The sequence below is a fragment of the Triturus cristatus genome, chromosome 9 (assembly GCF_964204655.1).
Source record: "Triturus cristatus chromosome 9, aTriCri1.1, whole genome shotgun sequence".
NCBI lineage: Eukaryota > Metazoa > Chordata > Amphibia > Caudata > Salamandridae > Triturus > Triturus cristatus.
In genome coordinates, this window is record NC_140592.1 from 767,900,524 (window position 1) to 767,916,272 (window position 15,749).

The following is a 15,749-nucleotide window of genomic DNA, read 5'->3' on the forward strand; positions in this document are numbered from 1 at the left end:
GGGAGTGTCTGTGGTCAGGTTGTACAGTGACTCACAAACAGAAAGGGTACTTAGTAAGAAACATAGGGCCTTATTTAGAATTTGGTGGACTGGATGCTCCATTATAACATGGAGGATGGCACATTTACAGCCTATGGCTCTTGTAATAAGGCGGACAAGATATCAGTCTCGTTTTGACAGAGTATCCCATCCACCTAACTCTAACTAAGGCCCCTAGTTTCCTAGACCCTATACTCATCTATTGATTTTATCTACAATAGATTAAAATGTCTCTAGTAGAAAATAGTCACCCACACTGAGCGAGCACACTAGATTTTTTGGGAACGACCCGATACACAAAGAGTCATACATAGCAGAGGCGTGCACTGTATGCCTGTTCCCCAAACAGGAGATGCGGATAAATTGCAGCAAATGTACAGTTGTATGAAAAGCATAACTTACATTCAAAGTGCTATGCTATAAGTTACACGAGGTAAACAAAGGATAAAGTGACGAAGAACACAAAACTAGTAAATAAAACTGTGCAGGGTCACAGAAATTTCAAATCTGGCAAACCAAAAACATTTATCAATTCACACAGACAGGATGGAAAAAGGGGATCTGAATTGGTTCCATACCTGTGCATTGGATTGAAATGTGGACTGGCGTGATACACAATTGTGTTCTTGGTACATGGCAGACAAGCTTTAGCTTAACAGCAGTGTAAGCAGTTTATAGCCCTCGTAAATATTGTGGTGTGTCATACTGAGAACTGGAGAGAGGCAGAATACAAGGAATGGCAGATTACCAGAAGCTAATAAAACCACTAATTATGTCCTGCGGGATGCACATTAAACTTAATTTTCCACTACCTGTCTTTTTTGGAATACATTGGCTAACACGTTTTAATTAATGCCATTAATACCATTAGACGGTAACAGGTTTGTTAAGGATTTAAACTATAGTTTTATAAAAGGCGATCGTCATGTTTTTTGGTATAAGTAATATGTTGACCATACCGTCTGTTGCTAGAGAGTAGTTAAATTAGATATTTTAACAAATCTTTTTCGGTGTCAAGGTCCAGGTTCTGGGAATCACAATGAAAGAAAACTAGTCAAAATATACACTTTATGTTAAAAACCAAATCTATAAAGCACATGGCAAATCTCAAAAACATCCAATTTCTACAGGAAAAGCTAAGCGGAAAAGTATCTGCGGAAAGCTAAGCCAATGACTTTAAAAAAAAAGGTAAAATGCACACTCACATGGGGATGTGAACAACCAAGTGTTCAGCAACACTTAGATGATAATAATTTATACATTGAAGTATCACAGCGGATATCCACCATGCCATTCCATCCTAACCTCCCTTTGGTGAGGCTCGTGGGCCATCAACAGTCTTATTATACTAGAGGGAGCAGGGACTGGACTTTCCATTTAAGTATTAATGGCAGACCTTAAATCTTAAAGGCATTGATAAGTTATGACAGTGGAAATCTACTGCAAGTCCCATACTAAGCGACAGATAATTTAAGTAAAGTAGATTTTGTTTGAGTGTGCACTTCTGTTTAACGTCCGCACAGATGTATATCTAGTAGAACATGATGGCCGGTTCACAAAATAAAATGCTGGTAATACACATTTATTAGCTTGAAACGCTTATCCTAAGTCATACTCTAAGAAGTTATAATTGTATAAAGGAATAATTTTAGACTATATTTCAAGAGTTTTCTGTAGAGACTATCCCTTGTGGCCTGCACCCAGCTACAACTAACAGTTTTCATCAAACCATATTTCCATCTTTTCAGGAGAAAGCTGTTGAATTAAAAGATAATGAAAAGACTAACAGGTCTCAAATATGTATCTACAGTATAAACATGAACACTGTCATTTAAATCACAGGAAGTAGTACCACATCTATCACTTACTACCTGGGGGACTGTTTCGGCTGGAACAGGTGACTGGATTACTTCAGGGCTTGGCATGTTTCCAACTGTGCTGTCACTTACAATACTGTCAATGTCAACACTCGGTAGTACCTATGGAAAAACAACATACATCAAAAGCTTGTTCGTGCAAGAAAAATTGTTTTACTAACTCTTGTGAAAATTGATTTACCAGTCAAACAAACTTTCACTAGCACAACCTACAATTTCTTTAGAAGCAGGCTCCAGAAGACAGCAGAAAAAAGGCATATGGTCTGAGTGTGCAGCATGCAAAAGAAGGAGGCATGATTTTGTGCAGGTATGTTTAGTCAGGGGATGCATACTGCTTGGGTAACAGCTTTAAGAGAAGAAGAACTTAGACTTTTATTTAGCTAAAACAATCATCTACTAAATACAATATTATACCATATGGATTATAAATTTGATCACGAACCCACCTTCTCTGAATCCATGCCTGTGAATTTGGGATTGAAAGGAGAGGGTTGGAGGGGAACTGCTAAATTTATAATGAGCGAGGCAGAAAGGTTTGGAAAATGTGAAAAAGAAGATCAATTTCAGCATATATCCCAGGCCATCATTCAAAGGAGAGTTGTTCTGAAAGCAGAACTTCCATAGAGATTAAGAGTGAATCCCTCTGACAGAAGCCTAATTGCCAATTTATAACACAAACCAGTAAAAATAGCAGTCAAGCTAACTACTAGGCCTTCGCCATGGCCAAGGTCTCTTACCCATATTTCGTTCACATTTGTGCCCTGCTTAGTACCCTTCCCAGAGGTCACAACATCTGAACTCCTTGGTTATTGCTACTTTCCCCTCCATCTACCTATTCCACTATCAGTTATGACTCACATTCTTGTCCCCATGTATCCCCCTCCAATGACTTTATATTAACCAACCAGTCCACCTCAGCTACCGCAAGTCAACAAACACTTGAAATGGCTACACTCCTCACAACAACCTGAATTGGCCTATTGAAATCGATTTAGACCTGATGTGACCTGGATTCAGGCCAATGACATGGCCACTTGATACTATCAACACTAATCATTCTACACCCCTAAAACAGGGTAGGCCTATGTTGTCTCTTTGATTTCTCCTGGCACAATATGTATGCTGCTGATGCCAAGGTTTCTTTAAACGCTTCCTACTAACTCCACAGTAGGTTCTATGACACCCCCCCTCCACCCCCCTAGTTCTTCTCTCACTTAAATGGCAGCCCAGGCATCCTTTAGGCGTTAGTTTCCAGTAGCATTAAATCTTGCTCATTTGGATGTCTTTCGGGCATAAGAATTGACCAGTGCTGATCGAGAGATCCTGACACCTTTATCTGATTGTCATTTAAAATTGGTACACTTTAGGCTAATTTCTCTTGATGATGAACTGTTACTGTGGTTAGTTTCTCACATGGAGGGTATTCCTAGACAGGACACTGCAACTACAACTGCCTGCCCAACCAGCCATTAAAATATTCTGGTACAAGGTGCTCCTTTCTTTGGAGGCTCCACATTTCTTGGTCCCCAACCCCACATTAATGGGGCAGTGATCGCCAAAGGTTCAAGCTAGAGTAATTTAAATTTACCTCGCCACTTCACTGAGAGCCAAAGCAAACGTTAAGGCGTGGCTTGGTGTATACTGCCATGGCTAAATCTTAAGAATAATCCTCCCTACTTTATTGTAAATAACAGTGGACAGATTTAAAAGCTGAGGGGATCAGTGCTCATATATTCTGTGTGCTCCCACACAGCAGCTGAATTCAGCACCCGATATTGCACCAGACCATGAGTTTTAAAATGTTTAAGGCTGTGAAGTGGTGTCAGGTGACGCAGATGACAAGTGGGTATTTGCGTGAAAGCCAGAGCAGTTTATAAGGGGAGAAGCTGCAGGTGGCTAAGGGTTGGGAGAATCCTGTGAAGCAGCAGGGTGGCAAGCCCCAGTGCCTCCACTTTTCTGGTTTGTAATGTGGAATTTACGGCAGGTGTTGGTTGCTCAGTTTGGCACAGGTATCATCCTGCGCTCTCTGGATGGTGGAATTCACAGAGCACACTGCCCACATGTGGGATGGTGCCCTGATGAGTTAGAGGGCACATAATCCATCACACAAAATTGAGGACCTAGAGCACATAAAGGTCCAGCATACATGCTCCACTGTTAATTCTCAACACAAAAAATGTATACTGTTCCTAATTGGGACAAAGGGCATAGGGGAGTAGGTCAGAGAAAAGGAGCCACTTGTAGTGGCTCCTTTTCTCTGACCTACTCCCCTTTGTCCTTCGTCCCCTTTAGGAAAAGCATTCCTTTTTCTTTTGAGAATTAGAGGGCACATAGGAGTCGTCGCAGCAGAACAGACCCTGGTTTGCCCTGGTTGGCACCAGGGAAGGGTAGTAATTCAACTGACTACAGAGCATTCCAAAGTTTACACCACAGCGAAGGAAAAGGTCAGGGAGAAGTGGTGCTGGCCCAGGGTACAGGATGTGGGGCCAGGAAGAGACCTGTTGCAGCCTGCACCGTTCACATGCTGGAGAAGGTAGCCTGCTGCACTCGAGGAGCTAAAGGAGAAGAGTGCAGGGTGCTGTGGGGGCTGACCAGGATTGAGAAGGCAGCACACCCTGAGTGAAAGAGCAGAACCCCTGTTCTCTACAGCACAAGAGCAGGGCTCCTGAGTTCATTGGAGACACCACCTTACATCTGGGTGAAATCACGGTTGAAGGGCAGTAGGATTCAAGGGTGACTACTGCCAATTATTTACCCTGTAGGCTGAAAGTCATGCTGTGGTGCATTACGATGGCATAGCTATTCAGCAGCACGGGAATAAAACGCCTTCATTTGCTGAACTATTCAAACCATAACTGTTGATACAGCATATTCAGGATTGTTGGAGACTTACTTAACGCCACATTAGCATGACAGAAGGATGGGGCAGGAAGGATTCAATCAGTAAAGTATTTTTGAAGCAGGACGTGGCAAAGAAAGTGGCCAGGGGGATGAAATCTCCTCCGAGAACAATGGCAAATGAGACTCCAGAATACCAGGAGACCTCCACTGTGAGCTCAAATGATGCTATCACATAAAGGACCCTGCTTCAGGTATTTGAGGAGCTTAGGCATGCGATTTTAACTGTTCAGAATGATTTGACAAAGGGGTGTGGCGAGCAGTCAACCAAAATGGACGTCGGAGCCATACGCTCGCCCACACTGCAACCAGGGCTTTAAGTGGGCCGCGTCTTAAAAGCAACTGCTGAGACGGGTACCTATTGGGCTCTCAAATTTCTGTCCTCATCCTCAGCGTGAAAAAAAAATCTTAACGCTGCATCAGTGCCACCCTTCACTGCCTTTGATGTAACTTCGAAGAGACTCGTTGTACGTCTTTCATAGTCTCATTGTTGGACCTAGAGTCCTAGGGTAGCTTGGCTCAGGTGGCAAGGCCTTATCCCAGAGTTTCATGTCGTGCTTGCATCACACTCACTTCACAATCCAGCGTACCACCACTAAAAATGACGCTACACCAAATGGTTAGAAAAGGTAAAAAATAACTTTATCCTTCCTTTTATCTTGTTATTCCTTTCTTTTCAAATAAATTCAATCAGTTCTCATCTACAATTCATTTTGGTCAAGTCATATCACTGTGACTAAATTGGCAGTACTTTCTTATTTTAGACCTAGGGTGGGATCAGGCGCGCCACCTAATGGTCAATTCCAACACAGCATATTCATTAACACATTAAATCAAGTCATTAACCGTAGCGCTGCACATGACAACCACAATGCGCTGGACATCAGGTCATTAATCATAGCACTGTACACAGCAATCACAATGCTCTTGACATTTAGTTATTACTCATAGCGCTGTTCACAGCCTTCACAATGCGCTTGTAATTTAGTTATCAATCATAGCTCTGTTCACAGCCTTCACAATGCGCTTGTAATTTAGTTATTAATCTTAGCGCTGTTCACATTAGATCATTAGCACTTCAGACTTGGCAATACCGAGATGCCTGAAACTTAGCCTTACATAGGCCCATTATACATGGCTGGTTCTGCTTTTGCCCCCAAAATGCCCAGCTTACTCTGCCGATGTCACATCCCTCACAGGGCGGAAGAAAAGGGACCAAGAGCCGAGTTATCTCTTCTGCAGTACAATGGAAGTCCGCTGGGCTCGGGGAGAGACTTCCCCGGGGAGGGGCGAATCCAGGACCACTCCGGCCTTCCGCCCTCCTCCCCCAGGGGTTTCCTTACTTGTGAGCCAGCTGCAGGTCGTCCCAGCCGGTTGAGGGCTCGCTCCTCACAGAGCTCCTCTCGCCGGCAGTCCCCACTCTCTGGTGTAAAGGGGGAAGCTGTAACTCTGTCACGGGGTCATCCTCGGGCCTCTCGGTGACTCCTGGGGCCTGGGGGACTGGTCTTAGCAGCTGACAGGAGGCGCGCCCGCAGCCGCCAGAGGCAACGCGGCTTGCGGGGGCGCGACCTCTCCAGCCTATCGAGCAACAGCGGGGGCGGCGTTCCGTAGTCCGCCCCCGTCACGTGATAGGGGTGATGCGGACTTCAAAGCCTAACGCGGCCTTTTTCCACCCTCCAGCGAACCCCTCACAACTCCGGGTTGCACGGTGCAAACGTCTTCTGTCACAGCGGGGCCCTGTTCTCCTCAGCGGGCCCTGCAGAGGTCAGGCGCTACACTTCTCGGCCCCGGGGCGCAGCGGTGCTTTTCAGGACCCCCCCTCAATGGGGGGAGGGGTAGAAGTTAAGGGGGGTGATCTGCAGGCTGGGGGGTGGCGATTGCTTGAGCGCCAAGCACCCCCTTTCTCCCTCAGTGTTGCCCCAGCTCAGGGCAGGCAGGCTGGGTCGTGGCAGGCCACACGCCAGTGGCGTCAAAGGGAAGAGGAGTCCCAGGCAAAGTCAGGAAAGCCAGAAATAATTACTCTATTTCGCCGTTCTCCTCAGGAATCCTGGCTAGGTGGGGAGCTCCTGAGCTTGTTGTGATCCCAGGGTCAGTGGCTGAGGCAGGGTCAGGTCAAGAGGTAGGGGGTAGTGTCAGCCGAGGGGGAAGAAAAAGCAGGCCCTAAGATCTGTCAGTTTCCCTCTCTAGCGCACCCACCTCCCCCACTCAGGTGCCTTACTCCTGACTACCTCACGTCACACCTTCTACCCACACAAAATGGCCGACGCACCTCACCTCTATTTATAGCCTGGGCCCTGACTGGCCAGAGTGGCCCAGAAGGTTCTGGAACCCCTCATGACAGCCTATGGCCCAGGTTCTGAGGTGACAGTTTAGGCCACCATTTTGTGTAAGAGCTCTCTCCCTCCCTCCATTTTAGAGAAGCACCTTGCGCCTCACTCTCAGTCAGTGAAAATGGGGCACCCAGAGCCTCTAAGTCAACACTAAAAAAACTAGTGGACAGAAAAATTAGAGGATAAAGGAAGAAAAAATGAGGAGGGGACAGCCAAAGGGCTGGCAGGTCTAACACTCATCATTTCAGAACTGAAGCATTTTCAATATTATAAATAACAAAGCCACAGTTGTCAAGTATTTACTTGCAACAGTTGCCGGCGGGTGAGAGGTACTCCAATTGGGTCCAGCGTTTCAGAACACGTCAAGCCCACGACCTACCCTGCAGCCGGAACCGAAACGTCGCATGTTTTGAATAAGAACATGGATGAGCAACTGCAGCAAAGTATGCTAAATTTGGAACAGCATGATATAATCCAACAAGGGAACTTAATATATCTAAGAGGAACAATATATGTATATGTGGAGTGCCCTAGAGTGCCTAGGGGCAACAGAGATGAAAATGTGCTGGAACTGTTCAATTACATTTGGTAAAGATTAAGATGAGACCCTATCAAGATACACAGAACTCACAGGATAGCAACTACGACCCATGGGTAGAATTGTGCCCACAAGATTCTGATTAGAGCCCATTCCTTCCAGGACAGTAAGGTGATAATGGAAAAAGCATGTCTGGGAGAGTAAATATCCTACAATGGACAACTTCAAATCTTCTGGGGCTTGTTAGCATAGGGCTTTCAAACCCATCACTGACCACATAAGGTGATAGTAGAACATTCCATAGAGGTGGGACCACCCCTTCCAGCTCATTCTCCCTTGGGCAAGAAGAACAAGTTACTTACCTTCGGTATCGCCTGATCTGGTAGAGCCTATATCTAGCCAATGACTCCTTACCTTTGAATTTCGCAGGCATCAGACTGGAACCGGAAAATATTTTGTGAGTTTTACCCCTGCGCACCTGTAGGTGGCGTCTTTCGGCTCCACATGCGTCATTCGTGCCGGAATTGACTTTCGTGGCACATATAAGTGCCCCCTTGGCACGCTGACATCAATTTCTTTTCACGACTTTCCACACCCGAAGTGCGGAACCATGAAGTACACTGACCACTGATGTGAAAAACTAGGGACCTGAGAGGGATCAGCCCTGTCCCTAGAAATCCGTTTGCAGAGCAGGGAGAATGGGTGGGTCGGTAAGGAATCTGCAGCTAGATATAGGGCCATATGTAGGACACATTTTCCGATAGACACAGAATGGGTAAATCCCTTTGATACATCTGGCCCATAGTGTCTACGAGATAAGGCGTTACCGAAGGTAAGTAACATATATCGGATTGAGACTTCTAGCCACAGATGCCTTAACTTTGAATAGATACCCAAGCAGTATCATCCCCGGTGGGTCTGCGAACCAGTTTCAAATAAGGAAGTCCAGCAGGACCAAATGGGTAAAGTGCCCATCCCAACAGACTTGACTGCCAGACAGTAATGTTTGGTGAACGTGTGCCATGAAGCCCACATTCCTGCCTGGCAGATGTTCCGGACCGGAACTCCGCAGGCTAACACAGTGGTCGCAGCTTTAGCTCTGGTGGAATGAGCTCACAAACCTTCTGGGGGTTGCTTCTTGGCCAACGCATAGCAGTTTTTATTGCAGAGCACAACCCATCTGGAGGTGGTCTGCTTCTGTACAGCCTGGCCTTTCTTTGCACCAACATATCCCATGAAGAGTTGGTCGTCCATCTGGAACTCTCATGTGTAGTCAAGATAGAACTACAATGCTCTTTTTGGGTACAGGTGGTGAAGTCGCTCCTCTTCTTTAGAGGGATGTGGAGGAGCGTAAAAAGAAGGCAGAATGATGGACTGGCCTACGTGAAATCGGGTAACTACTTTCAGTAGGAAGGAGGCCCTTGTGCGAAGCACCAGTTTGTCAGGATAGACTGATAAGGAAAGCAGCGTGAATGACAAGGCATGCAGCTCACTTACTCTATGCGTAGATGTAATATCCACAAGGAAGACTGTTTTAATAGTCAGAAGCCTGAGGGGACAATTATGAAGAGGTTCGAAAAGAGCACACATCAAGAAAGTTAACACCAGATTAGGGTCCCACTGAAGCATGATAAATTGTGAAGGAGGAAAGAGAAGAATAAGACCTTTTAGAAACCTATATACAATAGGGGATTTGAACAGAGAGGGTTGGGCAGGCAGCCACAAAAATGCAGAAAGAGCAGACATATCCTTTAAGAATGCCTAGAGCCTAGCCCTGCCAGACTCCCAGTGCCCAATCCGGAGCCACAAGGATGACTTGGGCCAGGACGTTCTTCACCTTCTTGAGAACTCAATGCAGGAGTGGTATGGGCGAAAAGGTGTATAAGAGGCCTGTGCTCCACTTGAGACAAAAACCATCTCTGAGCGAGAGGTGCCTTGGAAACTCCAACACACAAAATTGCTGACATAGGGCGTTCCAAGGGGAGGCGAGCAGATCTAACCAAGGCTCTTCCCACTGTTGAAAGAGACCTTGCGCCACCTCCAGTTTGAGATGCCACTTGTGATCCACTAGGCATCGACCACTGAATTTGTCTGCTCTGGCATTCAGAGAGCCCGCCAGGAGTTAACCTACCAGGGATATGCCCTGCTGTTCCAGCCATGTCCAGAGACAACTGGCGTACTGACAAAGGGTCCTTGACCCTACCCTGCTCTGTTAGTTGCAGTACCACATGGCGGTGGTATTGTCCATGAACACCTGCATTAGCCTTCCCTTGATGGAGGGTAGAAAGGCATCCAAAGCTGGTCAGATTGCATGGAGCTCCAGCAGGTTGATATGGAGTCAGGATTCTGCCGGAGACCAGAATTCTCTGATCTCCAACTCATGCAGATGCCCGCCCCAGGAGTGACGCATCTGTCACTGCTGTGAGCTCTGGCTGGCAAAGGGAGAGGGGTATGCCTCTGACCAAATCGTAGTTCGCGAGACACCACTGGAGATCTTTCGCAGTTCCCTCCAAGATCTGGACCATGTCGGAAAGGTTTCCCTGATGCTGTGGCCATTAAAACTTCAGTCTCACAGCAGAGCCCACATATGCCATCGGGCATGAGTTACCAGCAGAATGCAGGAGGCTATGAGTCTCAACAATAACCTGGACTCACTGCTCTGGAGGATAAGCCTGAATTTTCACTTTGGTCAGAATCAGCTCCAATGATTTGAGCATCTGAGAGGAGTCGGGTGTGACTTCGGAATGTTGATAGTGAACTTGAGTGAGTGTGTGAGGCTCGCCGTAGTCTGAAGGTGGGAACCAACAGCCTGGGGTGAGCTGGCCTTCAACAGCCAGTCGTCGAGATAGGGGCAGACTGGCACCTCTGATCTCCACAGAAGAGCTGCAACCACCTCCATCACCTTGGTGAATTCATGAGGGGCACCGGAAAGGCCAAAAGGGAGCACAGTGACCTGAAAGTGGTTGTGGCCCACCATGAACTACAGGTAACGCCGATGGGAAGGCAGGACGGGAATGTGGAAATAGGCATCCTGCAAGAACAATGCTACGATCCAGTCTCCTGGGTCCAGGGCAGACAGGACATGAGCTAAAGTTGAGGGCCCGCAGGTTTAGGATAGGACAAAATCCTCTGTTGTTTTTGGGAACCAGAAACTAGCGGGAATAGCAACCATGACCTACTTCTGGAATTGTCACCCTCTCTATGGCTACCTTGGCAGGGTCCTGCTGCCAACTAGATGCCCATGCTATTTATTGGTAGATTAGGAGGGTCTGGAGGCTGCAACTGCTGAAGGGTAAGGGGGGATGGACTGGCCAGACCGCTGGCTGCCTGACCAATGAGGTCTGTGGGTACTGCGCCCTCGGCCAAGCAGAGGCTGGGGAGTATGCGTGGCTCAGTGGCTGGGAGGGAATTGGTGTGGCAGGAAGCCCCTTCCATGGCCACGAAAGGTGGATGGAGGGTGCTGTGGGGCCATAGAAATTCACAAGGACCTGGCCGTAGCCCAACTGTCCTTGAAGCGCTCCGGCACTCAATCCGCCTTGTTTCTGAAGAAGCGGGTTCCATCAAAGGGCATGTCCATCAGAGAGGATTGGCCATCCCCGGACAAGCCATTCGACCTCAGCCAGGCGTGGTGCCTCAAGGCCACCGGCAACAAAACCGTTCTGCCCAGAGAGTAGGTCTTGTCAAGTCCAACAGATAGTGAACTTCGCTGCATCGCTCTCATCGTCAACTGGCCTCTGCTGGGACTGTTGGCAAGACCTGCGCAAACGTGTCTCACAGAGCGTGACAATAATGACCCAAAAGGCATGCAGTGTACACGAACTGCAATGAGAAACATCATCTTCCCCAAAAAGTCCAGCCTCTTGGATTTCCTATCGGGGGTCGCAGGAGGGAATGCACCTTGGGATGGCGAGGCTTGGTCCACTAAGCTCTCTGAGGAAGGGTGTTGGGTGAGGACGTTTGGGTCCCATAGGACTGGGCGGTGGCTGATCGTCCTCTTCACAGGAGCCCCTGTGTGGAGTTTGGACTGAGTCCCCAAAACGAGATCAGTGAGGGAGTCATTGAACAGGAGTAGCTGCTCTGATGGAAGGACTACCGGTTGCAGCACCTCTGTCAATACGTTAGTCTTGACTGCCACTGAGGGCAACTGAAGGTCGGGGACCTCAGCTGCCCTCCAACCCACCACTGCATAAGATGCTCCCGTCTCCATAGCCATGGTAGGAGGAGAAAGCATACCAGTATCTGGAGAAGTATCCAGTCCGCTGGCTTCACCCAGCTCCTCACACCAGTCCATGTTAGGGTTTTCTTCACATGGCTGGTATTCCTCAGGGTCCAGCGAACCCTCCCATTCATAACCCAAGCGAATAGGGCTGAGGTTCCGATCTAGGAGGCAAGGATCCTGTTGGCGTCGGATACAAAGTCAGGCGACACCCCTCTGGCTACGTATTTTAGTCGGGGACCAGAATGGGGATGGCACCGTCAGTAGGGTCAGCATCAGGACCGGCGTCGGGAAAGGTTGAGATGATACGACCGGAGCTGGTCCAGATCTGGGAACAGATCCTTAGGGCTCAAGCCACTGGTGCAGATCCAGATGGGCCCCATCTGACCCTGCAGGGCCCAAAAGCGTGCTGGTGGGGTTGGGCCGCAAAGAATATGAGGTGCATGGCCTCAAAAAACTCTTAGTTGGGCGGGGGTTGTTCTGGCACCCAGAAAGTCGGAGAGGCGAGGAGTTGGCCCAGACTCTACTGCGGAGCCAGGCCTTAAATGGCGACATTCCCTGGTCTCGTCGGCTGACAGACAAAGAGAAGTCGAATACATCTTCAATGACGTCTTCTTGTGTTGACACTTACCCGAATGTCCAGAGGATTTGGAGAAGTACAAGGATCTCGGACTCTGCAATCCCTCCCGGGACCTTGCCTTCGACTGGGACCTTGAGTGTCGCAACATCGCCTGTCAAGCCACTGAGTTTGAAGGACCGCTACCGCAAGGCATTAGGGTTCATGGCACAGCGGTCGGAGTACGACTTCAGGTTGTGGTTGAGCTGCAGGCACCACAGACATCCAAGATGCGGATCTGTTACCAGCATCGATTGTTGACAGGCTCCGCATGGCTTGAAACAGGCTTTCCTGGAAGACATCCCTGCCACAAAGGGAGGGAAAAAAAGCTCAAAAAGAGTCATAAAAAAATTCCAGTCAAGCAGTGACTTAAGGGATAGCGCTTCTCTGGATCAGCGCTGGATGGCGCGGAAAGAAAAGAACTGACATCATGGCACCTAGACAGGTGCTGCAGACGTCACTCCCGGTGCAAAAGATGCACACTGAGCCAAACTATGCCACCTACTGGCATGCAAAGGAACTGCACAAGAAAAATCTTTCAGATCCAGTCTGACACCTTGAAAATCCAAAGGTAAGAAATCTATCAGATGCAACAATCTCTCAATTTGCTGGAAGAGATGCAGCCCATCTTGAAGCTGCAAACAGAAGAGTAGCTCAACTTGTTCAAAATATCTGGTTGTAGTCAGCCTGAATCTAGCCAAAACTGGCAGCAGTTACATGATTGATCAGAAACTTTCAAGGTTGGGTGGAGAGCACAGTGAGCAGAGAGGAAGTGATACAACAGCTTCTTAAAGTAAGTAGAGACTGACATGCCGCTGCAGGAATGGCTAACTTGGACAGAACCTATATCTCGATGCGGAGAGTGGATATTGTTGGTTGGGCCTAGAAAGAGTCAACAGACACTGGACCTACAAAAAAGAATCAAGGTTTATGGTGGCAAGTTAATGGAAGTTAGTTTACATTCTCATTTGTTTCACACACTTTGGATGACGTCTCCCTGCAGAGATTTTATAGAGTGATATACAGACTCTGTGCTCTAGAGTTTATGCATATTCTCAAGATTGTGTCATTTGGGGAAGGGTGTTGAGGTGGAAGGAAGGTATGCGAAGGTCACACACCCAGATTATTGCTCTACTTTAGTCTTACTTCCAGGTGGCGAGTGGGGTGAAGGGACTTTAGATGAAACACTAGCTTTTGTACATTACATACTCATTCAAGTCACCACTTATAATGTAAGGGGGTCTCAATATTCCAACAAAGTTCCCAAGTACTTTGTAGGAAGCAACTGCCCTTAAGAAAGATCTTTGCTTCTTCCAGGCGGAAAATTCTATCAAGCACAGACCAGAGGCTACTTACATCTTGGTTGTTCTCTTAATAACATTTATTTTTCACACCGAAGTAGGTAGCAGGATTGAGAGTGCTCATGGGGCATTGGTGCTTCTTCACTAGTCGGGGGTTAGGGAGTATAAGGAAGGCTGCTAGTTGGTGGTCAATGGGTCGCAGAGAGACCATCTTACTACACTCACCATCAGGAACAAGAGAGTTTTTTGTCATAGGCAGTCTATAAGATAGCAGACTTTGCCTCATGACCACTGGTCAGAGGGGAAATGTTAGTCTTGTCATGTGCATACAGCGGCATATGGAAGGGAGGAACAGTGGCAATCTCCACGGAAGGGAGGCAATGGCTGAAGGATATGGGACTGTTCTAGGCACCCTTTTGGTACTAACTACTTTCAATATTCTGTGATTCACTCACCAAATGAGGGAAATGGCTTTCTGTTAGTAGACCTGTGATCAATGAGGTCAATAGCCTCTTTCGGACTATCGCCCATTAATTGGGAAATTAAACTGGCCAGATCAGGGGCAGATGGAGTGAAGGGCGAGATGGAGACTGAAAGAAGTCCTTTTAAAAGATCCAGCTGGAGTCAACACTGTTGGGTGCTAGATTAAGGAATACCTAGTCCATAATGACAAGGGAGAGGTTGAGAGGCGAATTCGGTGGGATACGCTGAAAGTAGTAAACTAAAAATAGCTAGTCTGAAACCACTGAGAGATGCTTTGCTGACTAAACGTACACAAGAGTTGACAGCGGTGGAAGCTCATCAAAAGGTAACCCAGCCTCTGGTAGCGTACTGTCTTTATGGGGAAATTGATTTACACAAACATTAAGGCTATGCAAGGGGGTAACACAAATTACATTTTGGTGAAATGAGGAACAGAATTACACGAGGAGCAGACTGCTGTTAAATAATCTGGGTGTATATCAAGCCTACAGATTTTTGGTAAAAGTAAAAAACAAGATGAGGAATAGACACACATCACAAGTAGAGAACCTGACGGGCTTTCGGTATTTTTATCAGACCCTTTACATGGGAGAGACCTCAGATGACCAGGCCAAACAACTGTATCTGGACTCTGCAATGCTAATCAAGCTTAGCAGGGCAGAAGCAGACTATCTTGAGGCCTGATCTCTGTAAAGCTGTAAAGCAGGGTTCTTCAAACTGGGGGGTGCGCCTCAAGTGATCCCCGTGGTGTCCGTCAGGCTCTGGCCAAAAGAAGCATTCTGCTGATAACAGTGCTTTGTTTTAATCGAGCGGCAGTAAAACGCTCTGTAATGGGCCATCACTCAAATTTTTTATCATTTGTATCCTAGTTGGGAGTAAGTGTCAAAAGGGAAGGGACTCCAAATATTCTTCAACACCCCAACCTCCATTTTTAATATCCACACTGTGGATACTTTTACATGTTAGTGAGGCCTGCCTGACCAGAAAAGTATGTTTGGCAATCATGTATTTAATTGCATTTTTAAAACGGTATGAGAACTCCACAAAAATGTTTCAGTAAGTCTAAACATATTTAAGCATTGCCAATTTAATAAAATAATTGTAAAGAAAATTCGGAGGGGGGTCCGATGATTTCTTTCCCACTGGGGGGCGCGGCATAAACGTTTAAATACCACCACCGTAATGGAAGCATTGCTCACAATTAGTAGCTATAAACAGGTTAAAGCTCCTGGGTCGGATGGTTTCATAACTGCATTCTACAGGACATTTGTCCCACAGCTAGGCCCCCTTTCTAACAAAATTACCTAATACATTTGGGGAGTGCTAATGTATAAGCCTTTCTATAGAAGAGGCATCAATATTGGTGATCAATAAACAACAAAGATCCTACTTAATGTTCATCTTGCTCACCGAGAACTCAATTTGGGTGAAAAATATTTTACTAAATCTTT

General features: G+C 47.0%; 1 protein-coding gene across 6 annotated transcripts in view; it reads right to left on the bottom strand.

Moving 5' to 3' along the window:
• Window positions 1-15,749, bottom strand: part of KIAA0586 (KIAA0586 ortholog) — a 622,715-nt gene that overhangs the window by 377,543 nt on the left and 229,423 nt on the right. For 4 of the 6 annotated variants that reach the window (XR_014968769.1, XM_085626120.1, XM_085626123.1 and 1 more), the window contains exon 17: window positions 1,908-2,018. Coding sequence is in view for 5 of the 6 variants with exons in the window: in XM_085626120.1 (XP_085482246.1) it covers window positions 1,908-2,018 (111 nt within the window). In the remaining variant the exon portion in view is untranslated. The remainder of the gene's footprint in view (window positions 1-1,907; window positions 2,019-15,749) is intronic. The other 2 variants (XM_085626122.1, XM_085626121.1) reach the window with 1 other exon arrangement.